At 40.1% G+C, this 21,149-nt stretch overlaps 1 protein-coding gene across 2 annotated transcripts in view; it reads left to right on the forward strand.

The window, feature by feature from the left end:
* The window catches only part of EMC2 (ER membrane protein complex subunit 2), a 60,959-nt gene that overhangs the window by 23,336 nt on the left and 16,474 nt on the right, over positions 1–21,149 (forward strand). For both annotated transcript variants that reach the window (XM_032800317.2, XM_032800318.2), the window contains exons 4-5: positions 1,514–1,599; positions 5,718–5,775. In XM_032800317.2, coding sequence (XP_032656208.1) covers positions 1,514–1,599; positions 5,718–5,775 — 144 coding nt within the window. The remainder of the gene's footprint in view (positions 1–1,513; positions 1,600–5,717; positions 5,776–21,149) is intronic.

Here is a 21,149-nt window from a genome sequence, read left to right on the forward strand (position 1 = left end):
CAGCATGATCTGAGAGTATAGCTGCTTATCCACAGCACTGAGTTTAAGTTAAAAGCTTAGTGTAAGCCTTACATCTGGGTTCGAGTTATTTTAGTTTTGTTATAGGTCCACACATTTAATTCAAACTGGCTAACATCATAGTGGCTTTTTGCTACAGCTGCAGCCAACTATGTGAATAGTCTTTGAATTCCAAGCAGTGGAGCACTTGACAGCTGTGATGCATCTTTCCTAAGGGACTGGTGTCGTCTGTTCCAAATGAGAAGTCTGAGATGGTTTTCACCTCATTTCTTCCTTTTTTGTCCTCTTATTTTCTTCATTCCCTTGCACCAAACAGCTGTTCATAACCCATGCATATACTACACGTAGCCAATTCCGTCTTTGTAACACCTGGCATTAGTGAGATCACCTACTATTGACAGACACCTGCAAAACCTGTGTCTGACATGCTCGAGTTATATTTTCTTTGCCTTTGTAGGATTAGACCAGACACTTAAGATTAAGAAACCTACCTGTTGAAGTACAGTAGAACTTCAGAGTCACGAACACCAGAGTTATGAACTGAACAGTCAACCACACACCTCATTTGGAACCAGAAGTACACAAACAGGTAGCAGCAGAGACCAAAAAAAGAAAAAGAAAAAAAAACCTTCTCCTGCCCAGCTGTTCCATTGTTTGCAGGAGTATGCAGACTGCATCTCCTGTGCCTGTAAGATTGATTGAACCCAGTGACACAAACATTATTATATATAAATGTTTACTTTGTATTGCAAACCATTATAAACAGCTTCTTTCAAAGGCAGTTTTTTTTCCATTATAATAAATACATTCATTAAACAAAAAAGTGCCACCTGAACTCTTATTGTCTTTATAGGTGAGGTGGGGTTTTTTTTTGTGTACTGATTTAGGAAGGCCTCAAAACTGAAAAGCACCTAAGAGTTTTTTAAAACAAACTTAATTTTCAAAGTTGAATAGCTGTTTCCAAGGAGCTCTGATGGTCTAGCTACTTGCATGGAAAATTCATCTTGTAATTAAGTCTTCCAGCTGACAAGGTTTCAGTTTCTGAGCTTGTCTTTATTAATACATTTTATGGCTTATCCCAGAAGTTACTGTTTTGTTTTAATCAAAACTCACATTCCAGGTTGTTGATTTAGTCAGTCAAGGACTGTTTTTTTTTCTTTTTGTTTCCATGTGTTGAATAATTATATTCACAGGGTATTGGCTGAATTCAATAGTTTAAACTCTGACAGTAATTAATTAATTTTTTTTTAAATGGCTGGCCATGATTCTTTCTTAGCTTGGAGTCTATGGTCTGTCTGCATATTCTGGAATCCTTGTGACATCACTGGACAGGAAGTAGACTTTTTCTAGGCGTTGATGTGCATTTTCTGTGATTGTGCTAGGAAATGCTGGTGACAAGTATGCCTTCTGATTCTGATTTTTTTAAAATGTGATAAGTAGTATTTGTCACTCAAAGCCGAATCACTAACTCTGAGGAATTTATTTTGTTTTGTAGTTTTGTCTTCAGGAGCTAAGGCGACAATTCCCTGGGAGCCACAGAGTTAAGCGATTAACTGGCATGAAATTTGAATACATGGAAAGGTAGTGGCTGAATTAAAAAAAATCTAATTCTTGTCTGGAAAAGGTATTTGATATCTCTTTAAAAAGGAATTCTTCCCACAGTAAAATTTAGAAAAAGGGAATGAATGCAATGCTCTTTCCTGTATAAAAATAGTACCATGTATGATGAGCTTATTGTGCTTAGGCACTTCTGTTGTATTTTGTCTAGCACAACATTACAGTACTTGTAATGTTCCATTTGGACTTGATAGATTTAAAGGGTCTTTTAGTTGCTATCATCAAACTATAGACAGTAAAACACTACACAGTTTTTGGCAAAACTAAGTCTGTTTGCCACAGCTATAAACCAACATATTCAATCGAAATGGTCCAGAATTCCAAGTAACATTCAAAACCATTGCCCTGCCCCAAATAACTGATGAATATAGCTCTTCTCCCAGTCTTGTGGATAAAACTCTAATAGGGTTTTATAGAAATGACTCCAAAAACCTGTAGAATATAGAAGAGAAAACCATAACTCTTCTGGGTGCTTTTGCTCTATCCTACTGAAGGACTATAACTCTATTACGTTTTATGTAGGTGGTTCAGACAACTTACAGATGGATTCACTGTCCATAATATATGACTTTTCCCACAAAGGTGACCCCAGAAATAGAGTAGGGCACCTCTAGTCTTTGGCTGACTTGCCCCTTTGGACACATTGTATATCAAGTTCCAATAACCTATTCCAAAGCGATCTATCTACTTGTGGTGTGGCAACTAGCAATTTTGCAGAGGACTTCTAGTAACTGTTGATGTGGAACATTGGTACCTAGCATGAAGTATTTCCTGTAACATGCTGCTTACAGTGTTGGCTTTTGAGGCCTAATGCCTGTGTGCCATCTCGGTTCCAGGACATTGGACACATACAGGGGGAAAAGCCCATTTTCATTTAACAGATGTTTCTCATCCTTTCTTTTTGTTGCAAGGAATGTTTTGAAACTGTAAACTGATATGAATCTATGAAGCCTATTGTTTGTGTTGAAATGAATGGAATGCTGGGCTCTTCTGCTGCAGCATGAGGCTAAGGTACCTAAGCAATCCTCCTTTCGCACCCATTTTTATGTAAAATGAGTTGATTTGAGATGTCTTGCTAATCCTTCCCCATAATTCTTAGCTCAGGCATGCATATTGGTGTAGCATGGTGAACAGGAATCTGGTTTTGGTTGGGGGATAGGTAGTAAAAATTGTTTCTCAAGCCTGCTCAAAAATATGAAGGTCAGCTCTGTCCAAACTAAAGATGTTGGCCTATGCCTTTGAGAAATGTATTCTAACCAGAGGCAGGCATATGTACACAAGAATGGCCATACTTGGTCAGACATTGGTCCATCTAGCTCAGTATTCTGTCTTAACAGTGGCCAGTGCCAGATCTTTCTGGCAGTTGGAGGTTTAGGGGCACATGGGATTGTCCCTGACCATCTTGGCTAATAGCCATTGATGGACCTATCCTCTAGGAACCTATCTTTTTTTTTTTTTTAAACCCGGTTATACTTTTGGCCTTCTCAGCATCCCCTGGGAATAAATTCCACAGGTTGACTGTGTGTTGTGTGAAGAAGTACTTCCTTCTATGTGTTTTTTTTTTTAACCTGCTGTCTGTTAATTTCATCGGGCGATATCCCTAGTTCTTGTGTTATGTGAAGGGCTAAACAACACTTCACTTTCTCCATCCGCTCATGATTTCATAGACCTCTATCATGTGACCCCTTACTCATTTCTTTTCTAAGATGAACAGTCCCAGTTTTTTTAATCTCTCCTTGTATGGAAGCTGTTGCATGCCCCATCTATTCCTTTCCTAATGGTTCCTAGCACTCTGTTAGCTTTTTTTAACTGTCGTTGTACATTGAGCAGATGTTTTGAGAGAATTATTTGGACTTTCAGTGACTCAAGATCTTTCTTAAGTGGCAGTAATTAATTTAGACCCAATCATTTTGTATGTATAATTGGAATTATTTTTTCCAGTGTGCATTACTTATCAACACTGAACTTCATCTGCCATTTGTGTTGCACAGTGAGGATAGTTTAAATCAGCCTCTCAAATCTCCCTGAGCATTTCACAGTCCTTGTCACCCTCTAGTCAGGTGGTCGGTAGTGTATTCCTGCTGCTATACTCTTATTGATCAAGCATGGAATTTCTATCCTTAGAGATTATATGGTACAATTTTGATTCAGTTAAAGTTTTTTACTTTGACACTCTGCTTTCTTTCATACATGGTGTCACTCCTCCACTAGTGCGACCTATTCTGTCATTCCCATATATTTTGTACCTGATATTACCTTGGTCGGGGGTTCTGTTCACTCAGGCCAGCAGCGGGACCCCAGCTGGCAAGGAGCCAGCAGCCAGGACCTCAGACCGGCAGCGGGCTGAGCGGCTCATCCTGCTGTCGGTCTGGGGTTCTGTCTGTCGGCTCCTGCCAGCCGGGGTCTTGGCCGCCGGTCCCACTCAGCCTGCTGCCTGCTGGGAGTTCAGTTCACCCAGACCGGCAGCGGGCTGAGCAGGGCCAGTGGCTAGAACCCCAGCTGGCAGCAGCGTGCCAGTAAAAATCGGCTCGCATGCCGCCAGTTGCCAATCCTTGGTATAGAACCAGCTCAGGCTATGAAATGGGCTGGATGAAATGATGAATGTTTCTCAGAGGGGGTTTAAAACATTGGAGCTATTCGTTGTAGCAACATAGGTTAACTTATTTTGTGTATATTTCTAGTAGCAGAATTATAATGGAGTGAATCTGTGTTCTTGTGATTGGAAGGGCTTAATCTCATTTTTGCAATAGACTAGGAGTATGTGGGGTACCTGAGATAGCTTCACAATCCATTATATTCTACTGTTTATACTTTACACCATCATAAGAGAAACTTTAAATCCAAAATGAGACTCTCTGGAGCTTTTGAAATACCACTGCTGTAATAGAGTGGCAAGTCTCTTGTCTTGGGTAGTCTTTAAAATGGTTGTGTTGGTGTGTGTGCGCGAGCGGTCAGAGAGAGAATAAAGGGCCTTCTAGGAACTAAAAAGGAAGAATGAAGAAACAATGAGTGTATCAAGTACCTGCCCTGTTTCTGATGCAATCTATATAATATCCCATTAAGAACTGCAATTTATTTTTCCATTTTTTTTGGTGAAACCCAATGCTGCAGTCCTTACTCAAGACTTCCTTGACAAGAGTTTTGCATGAGCAAACATTTATGTAAAGACAGTAAAATTCAGCAACTGGTACACATTTTCCTTTGCAGCTATATAAGGTTAACACTGTACCAAGTATAGAGAATGCTATAATGCTGTTACCTAATTATGGAACCTGTCATAAACAGATAATTAAGGGTTAATGCCTCTTTTACCTGTAAAGAGTTAAGAAGTTCACCTAGCCTAGCTGACACCTGACCAGAGGAACCAATGGGGGAACAAGATGTTTCAAAAGGAAGGAGGGAAGTTTCCTTTGTTTAAGCAATTTTCAGTTTCAGCCAGAGTGAAAAAGATCAAGGAACCAGCCTCTTATCAGAGTAGTAAGTTTTAGAAAAGAATAAATAGCTTTATGTTTATTTTCTTTTGTGACTTTGTCTTTGGGCAATTAGAGGAATAATCAAATTGGGGATTCTTTTGTATACTAAGTTTTTGCCCAGGGGAACATCCTCTGTTTTTGAATCTGTTGTCTGTGAGATCAGCTTGTATGCTGTCTCCCAGAGGGTTTTCTTTTACCTTTCTTTTCTTTAATTAAAAGCCTTTTTTAAGAACCTGATTGATTTTTTCCTTGTTTTTAGATCCAAGGGGATTGGCTCTGGACTCACCAGGAACTGGTGGGGAAAGGAGGGGGGATGGTTAAATTCTCCTTGTGTTACGATCCAAGGAGTGGGATCGGTGTTCACCAGGAAATTGGTGAAGAAGTCTCTCAAGACTACCTAGGAAAGGGAGTTAGTACTTCGGAGTGGTGGCAGCAAAACCAGATCTAAGCTGGTAATTCAGCTTAGAGTTTCTCATGCAGGTCTTCACATCTGTACCCTAAAGTTCAGAGTGGGGAAGGAACCTATGACAGAACCAATCAAAAACTTTTTAACCAAATAATTGAGCTGAGTCAGCATTTCCTAGCATTCACCTCTATTTCTTTAAATAGGTATGATGATGCCATCCAGCTATATGACAGAATTTTACAAGAAGATTCAACCAATACAGTAAGTTAGATGGTTTCCCTGGAAATAATATTAAATTGTTTTAATTTGTATTAAACCTTTGCTAGTGTAAGTATAGTGACATCACTGGGTAATTGATAAATCATTTTCTAAAACTTCTTAGTATCATATTCTAGCATTTAATTGTCTTCAGAATTATTTAATTTCCTTTCATCAAAAGGATTCATGGTTGCATTTTCTTTTATGTATATTGAATTTTGAGAACCTATCACTGTAAATGGTAGTCCAGTACATTGACCTGAATGGGTATGTCTACACTGTGGCTGGGAGTCAGCCTCCCTGCCTAGGTAGACAGATTCGCACTGGTGGGCCTTGAGCTAGAGTGCTAAAGCTAGCAGTGTGGACATTGTGGATTTGGCTGAGCTTGGGCTGTCAAGCAGTCCTGTACTAGATGGTAGACGGACTAAAACTAGCCTATTATGTCTCTCCTATCCCTACCTTCTGATTTTGAAAATATAATTCAATATGTTCTGGGAATGTTTGAATTGTGCAGTACTTATCTCAGTGTAATAGCTGGAAGGCTATAAACTTGCTCTTAAGTCAAACTGCAATTCATTGAACAGTGTGCCCACTTTAAAAAAAAAAAAAAAATCACTGTGTAAAGATTATGGGCATTGGCCAGGCAGATGGCGCTTGGAGTACTGCAATGCTATGTGTTCTTAAGTGTTACTTCAATGCTGGTTGTGGAATTACTTTGCAGGACTTTCTTGTTTTGAGACTTTATCTTGCCACCTGATATGCAAAATAGTTTGAAGGTGCAAATGATTAACTTTCTCCAGAGCCACGATGCTGGCTGCAGCTCATCTGTGTCACAGCTGTTGGATAAAGTTGGAAATTACCATGATATGGTAGGTGGGCTTGGATCTTTTGTGTGGCAGTTGACCGATTCCAGATTCTGTTATAATGCATTAACAAAGGTAGTCAATATGACTTTTTAATTTGGTAATGATTTCTTGTTTCTTATTATTTTTGTATTAGTAAATTTCTCTATGTATTCATAGGATTTAATTTTTTCCTGTGGTTTTGCTGGTTTTTTTAAAATCAGCATTGGTGCATGACATTTGTTTGAGCATTAGTCATAGCGCCTGTGTATGTTGTGAGCACTTAGCAAAATTTTATTTTTCAGATTTATAAAATTGCAGTTACTAGCTTCAAGCATCAACTAAATTAAACGAGTCTTTGCAAAATTCACCCATTTTCATGGACTAAGTAATGTGTGTGTTCTTTTTTTGGACAGACAAAATATCGCTAGTCCTGTCTTACTAGTAAGTCCGTCCTCAGTCATCTTGGAGGCTTTCACAGGAGTTTTGCAAAGTTGAATCAAGAACTGAAATTCTCCTAATACATAGGTTAAAGGCACTTAAAGGATATTTCTAAAATGAAATAACCCTTTCTTTTCTTTTGTGGATCCACTAAACCCAGATGCCCTGCAACTGGTGGCATCTACTCAATGGGATGCCCTAGCACAGTCTGTTGATATTTCATTCCTTAATAGATAGTCTGGAAAGCAGAGCCTGTATATTAGAAATAATATTTGTGATGTCCTTCTCCACACCACTGAATATTGTATCTTTCAACATTTATGTGGACTATAAAATAAGATATTTTATTTTTTTAAAAAATGCTAACATTTTAGGGCTTGAGGAGATCCTGGCTCGCAACATCTTTGTAGAAGGGCTTTCATCTCGAGTGCTGTTGTCTAAGGATTTGATAGCAGTATGGTGCATGCTTTGACATCATGTGGAATGGGAACTGCAGTTGCACAGGATTTGAATTTTATGAACTTGACAAAAAAGAGAGTATTTGAACAATAGCAATGTCCTGCCATGTCATTTAAGATATTTGGGACATTGCAGCATTTGAGTGCGTTTCTCCCCTCTTTCCCCATGAATATAGTTGGAAATTTCACGAGTACTACTGAATGTATATAGGGGCTTTCTAACCTACAGGTCATTATTTCATCTTCGTATTTTTCTAATGCTTAATGCAACCCTTCCTCCCTCTTCCCGTCCCCCCCCAATAGTACCCACAATGTCCTGCCATAGGCAAAGTACAAAAACAAAAGAAGGTACAGCCCTTGACCTGAACAGCTTATGCTCTTACACTGGGGACTTCTTTAGTATGAAAGGATGATGGCTAATTCATATGCAAAATGTATAGCTAGTAAAATAACACAAAAGGGCAGTGCTAAATTATATGTTGTCACATAGTCTTGGCTCCCATTGTTAGTGTATATTTAGTCACCGATCAGGCAAATACTTTTACACATAAATAATTTTACGCATAAGTCTCATTGAAGTCATTATGACTGTTTGTGTGTACATAGATACTCAAGTGCAGTGGTTCTCAGACTATTGTACTGGTGACCCCTTTCACCCAGCAAGCCTCCGAGTGCCACGCCCCTTCTAAATTAAAAACACTTTTTAATATATTTAACACCATTATAAATGCTGGTGGCAAAGCCAGGTTTGGGGTGGAGGCTGACAGCTAATGATCTCCCATGTAATAACCTTGTGAGGGGTCCCGACCCCTAGTTTGAGAACCCCTGCTCAAGTGTATTAATGTATTACTGTTTGTAGGGTTGAGATAGTAGTAACTGGATCCTGCATGCAGCGAGACTCATTGGTCTCTTGGTTTAGCATTGTACATCACTGTGTTTACATAGCCTGACTTGCATCCACTTCAGTATTATGATGCATCTGATTTCCTTCACTTCCTCTCATTCCAATGTATTTTTTCTTCCATAGGTATCAAATGAAACTGTTCTCAGTGGTAAAAAAAGCTGTTGTTTACTGATGAACAGGCAAGAGAAAAAACTTGATGGGGATCCATCTTACATAATGGTTATATATTCTTTCTCCTCTTGAATTGCAGCTAAGTCAGACAGTGTCCTTTTAACTCAATCATTTTGTCTTCATCTCTCAGGAGGCTGGTGCACACAGAGTCTTGTGTACTCTTTCTGAAGATTTTTGTTCTTTCAGTTTTTGATAGGTACTTACAGAAGTTTGATACTTTCTAGTATTCTAGACAGGCCAGAGAATTTGCAAGTCACATGTTCACCTTCAGCAATGGATTTCAAACTCCTCTAGCTTTTCTGTGATCTGCTTATTTTTCTTGGTTTCCTATTCGTGTTTGAAGGACACACGCAAACATGGGGAAACTGACTATACAGGGACAATCTGATTGAAAATAACTCTACACCAACCACTATCAAATGCACAAAGTTGAGAAAAATATATGTAAATCATTTTTGAAAGAAATGGATCTTGCATGTTATAACAAATGTAAATAAAGGATGTTCAAATAGCATGCTTCTAAATTGATGATGGCCCCATTTTGGAGTCAGATAAAACTGTGTCTTTTTGCAACAATTTCTGTCTCATGAGAACTGGGCAGAAGTCTGTCCAGTGGTTAAAAGAACAAAACTCCCCACCCCTTTTAGCTTTCTCTAGAAGTCATGCTGAAACCAAGCAAAGATGCTTCTAAAGTATAGCCACATTTTACAAGAATAGGTCAGCTAGGTGCATGTTTTGTGATCTTCTGCTGAAACCAATGGAAAATGGAGCTCCATATTTAAGATATGGGTAGACCATAAGCTTTTGAAGTATTTATTTTTGGCAGGTGCACTTTTGAGGTGTTTCCAAATGGCTAACATCATCCGAATCTGTGGGTTTGTTGGATATTTTTATTTAAAGGTATAATTTTGTTTTAATAAGGAACCGTCATGCTTGATGAAATTACCTAATTATGTTTTTCTCCATTAAAAATCCTAAATACATAAAGACATTAATAGTGAAAGGTATAAAATAATGTAAAATGAAATATTAGAACAGGTGTGTGACATCTTGATTTTCACAGATTCTGAAAATTGAGGAGGCTCTGTTCAATATAAAGCATGATGGTGGTATTTTAAAGATAACTGTAGAACAGATTGTGTCAGTCTTGCATTTGAAGAGTGAAAGTCAAATAAAAACTTTTGATAAATTGTCAGGTATTGGAATTGTCATCTACCTGTTAATTATTTCCATGCACACATGTGGCTGGCTGCTGTAGGAAAATAAATGTTTCAGGGTTTTAAAAAAGTAACCATTGCTGAGTTTGTTTTGGCACTCACTTTGCCATGTATCAGTTTTTTCTGGTGTGCTGACACATGGAGTTGCTTAGATATATTAAACATTTTTTCTTGTTTGGCAAATGCTGTAAGTGAAACAGACATTTGTTCACACAAGTCATGTAAAAATCTCATAGTGTATGGATTGACAATTTCAGACAAAAAGCTGCTTGGGAATTGTATAAAGATTAAGAAAGCATTTGTTTTTGAGATCTAGCAGATTTTTTTAATTGTGATAAATGGAATTATGAACTTAAGTTCATGAAATGCAAAAGTACATCTTCATGTCAGTTTTTGTTAGATTTAAAACTACTGAATTAAGAGAATGACCAGAAGAAGAACTCTTTGTAAGCTCGAAAGCTAGTCTCATTGGAAACCAGCAGAAACTGGTCCAGTAAAAGATATTACCTCACCTGCTTTGTCTGTAATATCTTGGGACCAACATGGCTACAACAACACTGCAAACAACTATTTTATTGAGCTATTTAAGGATGGAGGTTGAAGTAGGTGTTTAATTTTGGATAAATGTAAAAGCTCACTTAAGAACATTTCATTCTCCCTTTCAGATCTCTAGCTGGAAGAAAAGTAAGCCATTTGATATAGGAGCCATGTTAAAATTGTTTTATTTATATTACAGTAGTGAGATCGGGGTTCCACCATACTAGGCACTGAACAAACACAAAGAAAGAGAATCTCTGCCTTGAAGAGTTAACAATCTAGGGTGTGGCTAGAATGAGAGAGGGATAGGAGCCCAGGAAGGGTGATAGGAGCAGAGGGAGACACAGACAGGCTGGGGACCCAGGATTAGAAGGGGATAAAAGGGCTAAAACCCCATAATGCAGAATCACTTCTAGAACCCAAAACTGAACTTCGGAGTTCAGTCTCTGCAATCATCTGCTGTCAACATATAGCTATAAAACCCAGTGGCAAAGACTGTGTCATTCTTCTCTAGGGTGTGGTGCACACTGAGTGTAATAGCTTGCTGCTGCTATCCGTTATTGTGTTAGCTCTAGTGTTAAAGGGTCTGTTTGGTGGATAGTAATATTTGAACCCTGCTGATGACCCAAGTTAGGAGTCAGTATGATTCCAAATAGAAATTCTGTTTTTTCAGTTTAAAAAACTATTAGGAATTTGCTTTTTTTAAAAAAAACTGCAAAGTTAAGCACTCATAAGTTAGGAAATGCCAGAATTAAGGTTACCTGAGCTACCTTAAATCCAGCCCCTTGTGAGTATGCATTATGATCCAGTCTTTTGGTTTGCTAGAGAGGAGTTGTAAATTATTGATCTTTAACTGTTTCTATTGGAATTAAAAATAAATAAATAATTGAACAGCTTTATAAAATGTTTAAAAAATTTATTTTACAACAACAAGATTTGAGACCAGATTCAACTTTTGACCTTTTTATTTTATGGAGTATTTTTTATAATGTAGTTCTTAGTATTCTCAAACCTGTTAGTGGGGATACTATCACTTATGTTTTGAATGGTATTCTTGTAGAGGATTTAGTAATAAACCTATTCAGAGTAAGTAGAGCAGGGGTCGGCAACCTTTCAGAAGTGGTGGGCCGAGTCTTCATTTATTCACTCTGATTTAAGGTTTCATGTGCCAGTAATACATTTTAACATTTTTAGAAGGTCTCTTTCTATGTCTATAACATATAACTAAACTATTGTTGTATATAAAGTAAATAAGGTTTTTAAAATGTTTAAGAAGCTTCATCTAAAATTAAATTAAAATGCAGAGCCCCTCCGACCAGTGGCCAGGACCCAGGCAGCATGAGTGCCACTGAAAATCAGCTCACGTGCCCCCTTCGGCACCCGTGCCATAGGTTGCCTACCCCTGAAGTAGAGTATCTATCAGTCTGTCTCCCTTCAGTGCTTATATACCCCTAATTGCCGTAGTATGTGAGCATATCACAATCTTGAACGTGTAGATCCTGATAACACCCCTCTGAGAGACTAAGGGCTAGGCAAACTTTTTGGCCCGAGAGCTACATCTGGGTGGGGAAATTGTATGCAAGGCCATGAATGTAGGGCTGGAGCAGGGAATTGGGGTGTGGGAGGGAGTGTGGAATCTGGGAGGGGGTGTGGTGTGCAAGAAGGGCTCAGGGCAAGGGGTTGGGGTGCAGGAGGAGGCTCAGGGCATGGAGTTGGAGTGCAGGAGTGGTGCAGCAGGGGGTTGGGGGCTCAGGGCAGGGGGTTGAGGTGCAGGAGGGAGTGTGGGAGGGGGCTCAGGCAGGGGGTTGGGGTGCGGGGTGCAGGAGGGGTACGGGCACCGGCTCGTCCCTGCTTACCTCAAGCAGCTCCTGGGTAGCAGTGGCATACAGCTGGGCTAAGGCAGACTCCCTGCCTACTCTGACCCTGTGCCACTCCCAAAAGTGGCCAGCATGTCTGGCAGTGGCTCCTAGGGGTGGGGTGGGGAAGGCGACTCCACTGCATGGTGCCCTCACCTGCGGGTACCATCCCCGAAGCTCCCATTGGCCGCAGTTTCTCGTTCTCAGCCAATGGGAGCTGCAGGGGGTGGTCCTGCAGTGAAGGGCAGTGCACGGAGCCCTCTGTCCTCTCCCCTCACCTTCCCCAGGGGCTGCAGGGACGTGGTGCTGGCCGCTTCCGGGAGCGGCGTAGGGCTAGGGCAGGAAGGGAGCCTGTCTTAGTAATGCTGTGCCATGGGGCTGGCAATCCTACAAGCCAGTTTGAAAGCCCTGATGGGCCGGATCTGGCCCGCGGGCTATAGTTTGCCCGCCCCTGGGCTTAGACCATAACAGGATTTAGGCATGTAATTGCTACTTTAGGCACCTAAATAAAAAATTTAGATTCTCAAAACCCTGGCTCAGCAGCCACCTAAAGCTGTAGGTGCTTATGTTTCCACCAGTAAAGTTCCCAAGGTGTCTGAATTTCTGCTGATGAGCATATGCATAGTTGCCCTAGTTGTGATGCCATCAGGCTGCTTATCACTGTGGCTCCGGCAGTATCCTCAGAGTAAGTGTTCCTTTTCCTATCTTGCTTGCAGGCCCAATCCGCCAAGCATTCTCAGAGGCACTGTCTAAGAACATGCCTACTGGACTGGACCCCACACGAAACACAGCGGATTAGGGTGTGTTGGTGCTTCCCTTATGCCCTAGAGCCCAGTGGTAAGGGCATTCATCAAGGCTGTGGGAGATCTGGATTCAGGTCTCTGCTTGGAATCAGGTGGAGTGGGGATTTGAACCAGGATGGGTCTCCCACATCCTCCATGTGTGCTCTAATCAATGAGCTATACGGTATAAGAGGGCAAACCACCACTACCTGATCATCATCCCTTTTTTGTGAGGAAAGTGCTGACCTGGCTCAGGCACCTGACTTCAGGAGAGAATTCATAGCTGTGAATCCAGCCCAGAGTTAGCTGGGCTTATTCCCTTTCAGGGGCAGGGCTTGGGCCCCACCCCTCTCCTTCCATTTCCTATTAGCTAGCTTAGGCAGCTCCCTGCTCAGCATGCAGGCTTTTTTTTATCCTGTTCCTGGGTGCCTAACTTGGGGCTGAGGATTCCACTGGGCAGCAAGGTTCCTGAAATTAGGCATTGCAATGCTGAGCATAATTCCTCTTTGTGGATCTAGCATTAAACAGTTTGCCCAAGGTCACACAGTCTGCAATGGAGCACAGTACTGAACTTGGGTCTCTGAAGACCCTGGCTAGCACTCTGAACACTGGACCATCCTTCCACTGTAGGTACAACTTTCTTCTTATTCTTCAGCTCAGCTAATCAGAAGATTTAGATTGACAGTGGGCTGTATCTTCTAGCAACAGGTATGCTCCAGTGAAGAAGGCTGCATTTGACCAGAAGTCCAGCCTTAGCTCCTACCTAAGGGAACAGTCAGAAGTCTATGTTTGGGTAGAATTTTCACATTGTTCTTGACATTTTCTATTCTCTTTATTTGCAAATGTGTCTAACATTAAGCCTGAGTAGTTCCATTGACTTCACTGGAATTACTTGTGCACTTCGGCCCTGATTCAGCAAGGTACTTAAACAGGGAATTTACATCCAAACACGGAGTTCTGATTTGGTCCCAGACCCTCCAGGGTTCAAAAATAATCTCCACTAACAGTTTGGTTGCATGTTCATGGAAGCAGTACATGGATTTGACCATGTATGTTTACACTTGTCTGCCCCATTTTGCTGGGAGGTAGCTGAATTCTGCACAAACTGGATGTATCTGATGTTATGTGGGAACCCTGGTACTATGCTGCATCATTAGGATCTCAAGGCTATGGATAACTTGAACAGAAATCAGGTATATTGTCCTCAATAACTAGTGCAAACACAGCCTCTGCTCAGTCCTTGTATTGTCTCCCACTCCCAACAAGCACAACTACTGTCTTGTTTGTTTGGATCAGACCTGTTTCACTTTCATCCAGATCCGTACTTCTGTCAAAGACAGGGAGAGTAGTGAGACTGTGTAGAATCTGGGTGTCTAAGTAGGTCTTAGACATAGGTCTAAGTAGGGTTCCCAGTTTTGGTTGGCCATATTCCTGGAGATTTCACCCCCCCCCCCCATAGTCTTTAATTAAAGATTAACCTTTAATTCCTGGAGATTCCAGGAGAATCCTGAAGGGTTGGCAACCGTAGATTTATAGGTCATCAGCATGTTGATAATGCTGCAGCCCAAAATGCTCTCTGCCTCCCTTAGTGGCTTCACATACTTTTCAACAGGAGGAGGTCAGGTGGGATCCTGAGGGACCAGCACATTCTGGTGCCTTTGTGGAGGAACAGCAGTTGTCCAACAGTATGCTCTGAGGGAAAGGAACAAATCTACAGAAGAGCCATTCCAACCAGCTGTATGGGAGAGGGTGGCATTTAGTAACAGCTGTAAAATTCTTGTGCTCTCTTACTTCTGCCTCGTTTTTTTGCAGTTGAAAGGAAATGATCTAGTCTTTAGTTTCAGAAGGTTGCTGACCCTTTTATAAAAATGAATTTGACCATGGATAAAAACAAAAAATATTCTTGATTTTTGCTTTGAAGAATTTCATTCATTTTATGATTCACAAAATTTAATTTCTGTAACCCTGAAGCCAGTTACACAAAATGTGGAACTGTTCTTTCATGCAAGAGAGTCAGTAACTGCAAAACCATCTCCTGATAATACTCTCCTTCCGACCATAAAATTTAGAATGATCTCAGACTCTCTGTTGGTATGTTTTTACGAATGAAATGCAGAAGTTGATAAATGCTCAAATCCTCACTTCACTTTTAGTCTGTTTAATGCTAATTAAAAAGAATCATGACAAATGGAGGATTAGTTCTTGAGCCAGAGTGGGGATTATTAGTTTTTAAAAGAAATAGCTTGGAAAGGTTCATTGTTTAATAAAGAAATATGTGGCATTCTAAAGCACCTTAGCCCATATGATACTGATTGTAGTATGTGTTCTTTAAGATGACATTTCTTTCCATTAAGAATGTTGGCTTCAGAGAGTTAGCCAATAGCTGCTCCAGTGTTTTGTTTTAAACACTGAGAAATTGATAGGGGGAATTCCATGTCATAAGTTCTGCATGGTCAGGCAACATAGATATCGTTGCAATAACAGACATTTTTGCCCTGTTCCTGAAATTCTTCTTGAGCTTGAAAGGAAAAAATAGCCATTTGTATCTCAAACTTGTTCTTAAATCTTTTTTGCTGAGATATAAAGAATGTGAAGTACTTCTTCAGGTAAATTCAAACTTAGCTATAGGGTTGTCAGCTTTTATTTTTCTACTTCCACAGCTGCTCTTATTTTTAGAGCATTTTTATAGTATGTTTTTGAGATTGCATTTTAATTAAAATTTAGTTTCTCTTGGGCAGTTTTGGGTGAACATGTATTATGAAATACTGAAAACCCAAATCTGAATTAACTAAGTGAGATTTGTAAATTCATTAGTTTTCCAGCAATGTTTAACTTTCTTAAATTTATTTGGTTTTACTTTCCCTAGCTAAAATACTGCCTGAAGCATGCTAAAATGCATGATAATTATAAACCGTCTGTATAATCACTGCCATTGAGGATGGTATTCAGTTGGGTGTGTGGAACAAATAAATGTCAAGTCTTTTAGAATATAACTGCTATTTTCCCCTCGTATGCAAAAGTACAAGGAATAGCTTTTGTCTGCCAAGCTGCATCTAAATTATAAAATCTTTCAAAGTCATACATGCAGAAACAGAGAATCTTGCCAATTGTGTAAATAATAATTATTTACTTATCTGTCTTCAACCCCTTATTAACATCCTCACAACATCTTGGGAGATAAGGGAGTACAGTAACTCCTCGCTTAATGTTGTAATTATGTTACTGAAAAATGGTATTTTAAGTGAAATGATGTTAAGTGAATTGAATTCCCCAATAAGATTTAATGAAAAAGGGGGGGTGGGGTTTTAGAGCCCAGGGAAATGTTTTTCACCAGATAAGACTGTACAATATTATACATATACACAGTATAAGTTTTAAACAAACAATTTAATACTGTACACAGCAGTGATGATTGTGAAGTTTGATTGAGGTGGTGGAGTCAGAGGGTGGGATATTTCCCAGGGAATGTCTTGCTGCTAAATGACGAACTAACAGTCGGCTGAGCCCTCAAGGGTTAACATGTTGTTAATAGGTTTCAAAGTGGTAGCCGTGTTAGTCTGTATCAGCAAAAACGAGGAGTACTTGTGGCACCTTAGAGACTAACAAATTGATTTGGGCATAAGCTTTCATGTGCTAAAACTCACTTCATCAAATGCATGGAGTGGAAAATACAGTAGGCAGATGTATATACACAGTACATGAAAAGATGGGAGTTGCTTCAAGAAATAACATTCAAAAACCAGTTGGAGAACACTTCAGTCTTCTTGGACACTCAATAACAGACTTAAAAGTGGCAATTCTTCAACAAAAAAACTTCAAAAACAGACTCCAACGAGAACCTGCAGAACTGGAATTAATTTGCAAACTGGACACCATCAAATTAGACCTGAATAAAGACTGGGAGTAGAGGGTCACTACAAAAACTAAAAATTAATTTCCCCCTGCTGTTACTCACGGCGTCTTGAAATGGGCCACCCTGATTACCACTGCAAAAGTGATTTTTTGTCCTGTTGATAATAGCCCATTTCCACTTTAATTGTCTTATTAAAACTGACCCCCCCACTTGGTAAGGCAACTCCCATCTTTTCATGTACTGTGACTATATAGCTGCCTACTGTATTTTCCACTCCATGCGTCTGATGGAACTGGGTTTTAGCCCACGAAAGCTTATGCCCAAATAATTTTGTTAGTCTCTAAGGCACCACAAATACTCCTCGTTGTTTTTATTGTTGTTAATATAGCCTCACACTCTACAAGGCATGAATGGAGGGAGGAGACACAAAAGATGCATGGCAGTGGCCGCAAACATTCCCTGTGGAAACTGAACGTGATGAACCCATGCTATCCCACTGGAGTGCACCACTCCCTCCACTTTCCAAAGTGCTGGAGGGGAGGGGGAAGCGTGCATGCATGTGTGAGTGAGAGATCGTGTGTGTGTGTGTGTGAGACGCGCATTGCCCCTTTACGCTGACCCCACTCCAAGTACACTGCCTTTTTAAGTAGATCAGCAAGTTGAGACAACAGCTGCTGCCAGCAAGCTCCCTCCATCCTGAACTCTGTCGTGTTCCTCTCCCATCCGCCTGTGGAGATGGGGTACAGGAGTGGGGGGAGGGGGACACCCTGACATCAGCACCCCTCTTCCCCCCACCCCTGCACAGCAAGCAGGAGGCTCCCAGGAGCAGCTCCAAGGCAGAGAGCAAGAGCAGCACGGAGCAGTGGGGGGAGAAACACCTGAACTGCCCAGCAATTGATAACCTGCTGGGCAGTTACCACACAGGGAACTTAGGGTAGCTGATAAGGGGGCTGCCAGTCCATCCTGGTTCCAAGCTCCCCCCACCAATTAGCTCCAGTGGGTTGTTCTTCCTGCAAGCAGTGGACAAAGCAGGCGGCTGCCAAACAACGCTATAAGGGAGCATTGCACAACTTTAAACAAGCGTGTTCTCTAATTGATCAGTGACATAACAACAAAACAAGTTAACCAGGATGACATTAAGTGAGGAGTTACTGAATAATTCCCATTTCACAGATGTCCAGACTGAGGTACAGAATGACTTTCTGCTCAAGGTTGCAGCTGGAGTATAAATCAATATGAGGATTAGAACACAGTATTGCCCCAAGTCACGATTTTCACGTAAGTCTTTGTGATAGTGGTGGGTTTTTTTCTTAAGGCCCGAGCTGTTAGTCTTGTTGATTTACATGAGGATCTCAAATTTTTCTTGATAAACGTTCTAGCCCTCATTGTTGGAGCAAAGCTTGAAAACTTGACCTGAGTGCATTCTAAATGGTGTTCAAGTGGAGGACAAATAAAAATGAAAATGTATTATTTTGAATCTTTGGTTTTCTAAAAAAAATCAAATCTCATGATTTTGTGTTCTTGGTTCATGATTTTTTTTTTTAATACTTCAGGTTGGCAGTGCTGAACACATGAGTATGTGAACTCCTAGTCCAGTATTCAGAAAATTTCCCTTTTATTTTGCTGATGAGATTGAAAATCTTTAGACCTATTCATAGAAAATCTATTAAAGTCACACCCTCCTTTCAAATCCTTCCCAACAATTTTAAATAGTTTCAACAAAATCGCTTCAGTAAAATACATTAACTCACCAATTTTTTTTACTCCATGCCATTTTAAAAGCAGTTTGTTCTTCCAGGTTCTGTGCTTTCTCTGTGAAATGCCGCACAGCTCTTAAATGTCCAGAACTCTCACTTCAGCTGAGAGCTGCCATTTGTAAGTAAGACAAAGGACATTTTATTCAACATTAACCCAAAAAGGCACTTTTTGGGAGGTGATGGGTTGTTGGTTTAAAAATCTGAATTGTTTTGTTTTGGTTTTGCAGTTGTGGTTCAATGATGGGGAAAATATTAGAAACAGAAAATTAAGTGTAGTGCTCAAGAGACTTAGTGAGGCTTGGTGCAGGTAGGAGCAGGGCTTGCAGGGAAGGAATGTCTTCAAACTGCACACACAATTCATCTCAGACCTGAATGCTATGCACTGCTGATCCGAGCCTGCTCATCATTCCAGACTGTGATCTTCTGATGTGACCATGTATCCAGTAGGTGCTAGTCGCAGATGATCAGTTTATACTTGTGTCCTAAAAAAGATGTAAAGTTTCCAGAAATAGGTGACTTGGGATCTGAAAGGTCTGCGCTGTCTAGAAGAATACTGTGGTCTGTGACTAGAACTGCAACAGCTGAGAGTCTATTTCCAAACTATTCTGGAAGGGCCTGCTTAACTGAAGGAGCTTCATTCAGACGAAAAGAAACTTTTCAAGGAGAGTGAGCTGTCTGCTCTGTATGTTGTTGCCAATGAAGTTATTGAATGCATTGGTTGGCTTGTTGCATTAAACAGCTAATTTAAGTTCCCAAACAGTTTGGTTTCTGTTCAGTCTCCTGATTTGTTTGTTTGTTTGTTTTTTAGGGCATAAAATTAATACCTATTGGAGAACATTATCTAAAAGCTTTCTTTTCAAATGGGGGAATATAAGAGTGTGTTCCTTTTTCTTTTGTGGCTACAGAACTAAGTTCTGTTACTGAGTAATTATTTATTTTGCTTTAAATAGCAAATACACCTATGCAAGCATGTAGGGTCTCTGACACCTAATTAATACTATGGCAAAACCCTACCATCATTAAAATAATTATTCAGAAATGAACTCTGTCAGCGTGTCACCTACAAAAAATAGCTTCTTTCTCTGTAGGTCTTCATATGTCACAGCCAACATATTAAACTCCCCTCAGAGGGCCTTGGGCAACCAGTGCAGATCCAAAGCACTGGTATTACGATGCTTGCAGATACCCTGCTCAAGAAGCAAGCTATTGTGCTCTGCACTGGTTTCAGTCTCCAAATGGTTTAGATTAAATGTTGCATCTTGTGATACAATATTACGCAAATTATTCCTTTTGTTGCAAATATAGAGACAGTATTTCTTCCAAATGGTGGCAACATATCCTAGTCCATAGACTACTAGACTAAAACACAGCAGACCTAGGTTGCAGTCCCAGCTTTGCCACTGGCCTGCTTGTTGATGTTGAGCTAGTCACTTTCCCTCCCTGTGCCTGAGTTTCTGGATCTGTAAAATGGAGATATTGATGCTGACCTCCTTTGTAAAGTGCTTTGAGATCTACTGGTGAAAAACAGTACAGATATTATTATTTTATTTTATTAGGGAGACAGCCAAAATAAAAACAAATCTCTGCAAACTGTTGACAGTTGAGCATATTAAATGCATTGTTTTTGTCTGTTACCTTTGGTTATATTTCATCACAGATATTTTTAAATCACCTCATTATATAAATTTTAAAAACTTAGGACAGTGATGTACAGTATATTGCTGCTGTGTATAACTAATGCTAGATATTGTCAAAGCCAATTGAGGATTTAGTTGCGCAACTCCCATTAAAAGTAGAAGTATCAACATTATTACCCAAACTGTAGTTTGACCAGGAAACATGGACTAACATGACTGCTCTTGTGAGTTAGACCCAGCACACTGATCCCTCTTCACATCCCTTCGGTGGCTTCCTCTCTACCTCTGAATTAAATTTAAGTCTCAAAGCATGATGCCCTTGTTTTCAAGATCCCACATAGTTTGGCTTTTGTCATTTCGTTTCCCCTTTGTTCTGTCCTAGCAGCATGCCTCGATGTTGTCGAGTTTCCACATGACCTAACCTTCACCTAGACCTTGTTCGCAGTGCTTTCTGTTTTCCCAGTTGCTCTTCAAAACTCCTTCTATCATGATGCCATGGACCTTCGTCCTCTTGGTTAAAAAAATAAGAGTAGCAGCATTTTAAAAAAATCTTGTGGAACCTCCAAGATGTATTCGTTACTGATAGGAGTAACCACATGGCCTTAGGCAGTAAGCATTCATCCTCCCTTACCCATTTAGTCCATGTACTTGTTACCCTTACTCTTACTGATTGTATGAAAGTTAATTTTAATCTCTTCTGGGCAAGGATTTCATCTTTCATTTTTCCATTAAGTACCATGGCACCATCTACCAACTACAGCAAGAATTTTCCTGACTAGTGATGCTAAGATTTCAGTTCTGCATCATACCTGAAGTTTAATACTGAGGTCTACACTTTATTTTGATATAGTACTGATTAAGAGGAAAGAATTATACCTACTATATTACCAACAGCAGAGGAAAAATTGTGGAAAATTAGAGG

This window comes from Chelonoidis abingdonii, chromosome 2 (assembly GCF_003597395.2).
Source record: "Chelonoidis abingdonii isolate Lonesome George chromosome 2, CheloAbing_2.0, whole genome shotgun sequence".
NCBI classification, from domain to species: domain Eukaryota; kingdom Metazoa; phylum Chordata; order Testudines; family Testudinidae; genus Chelonoidis; species Chelonoidis abingdonii.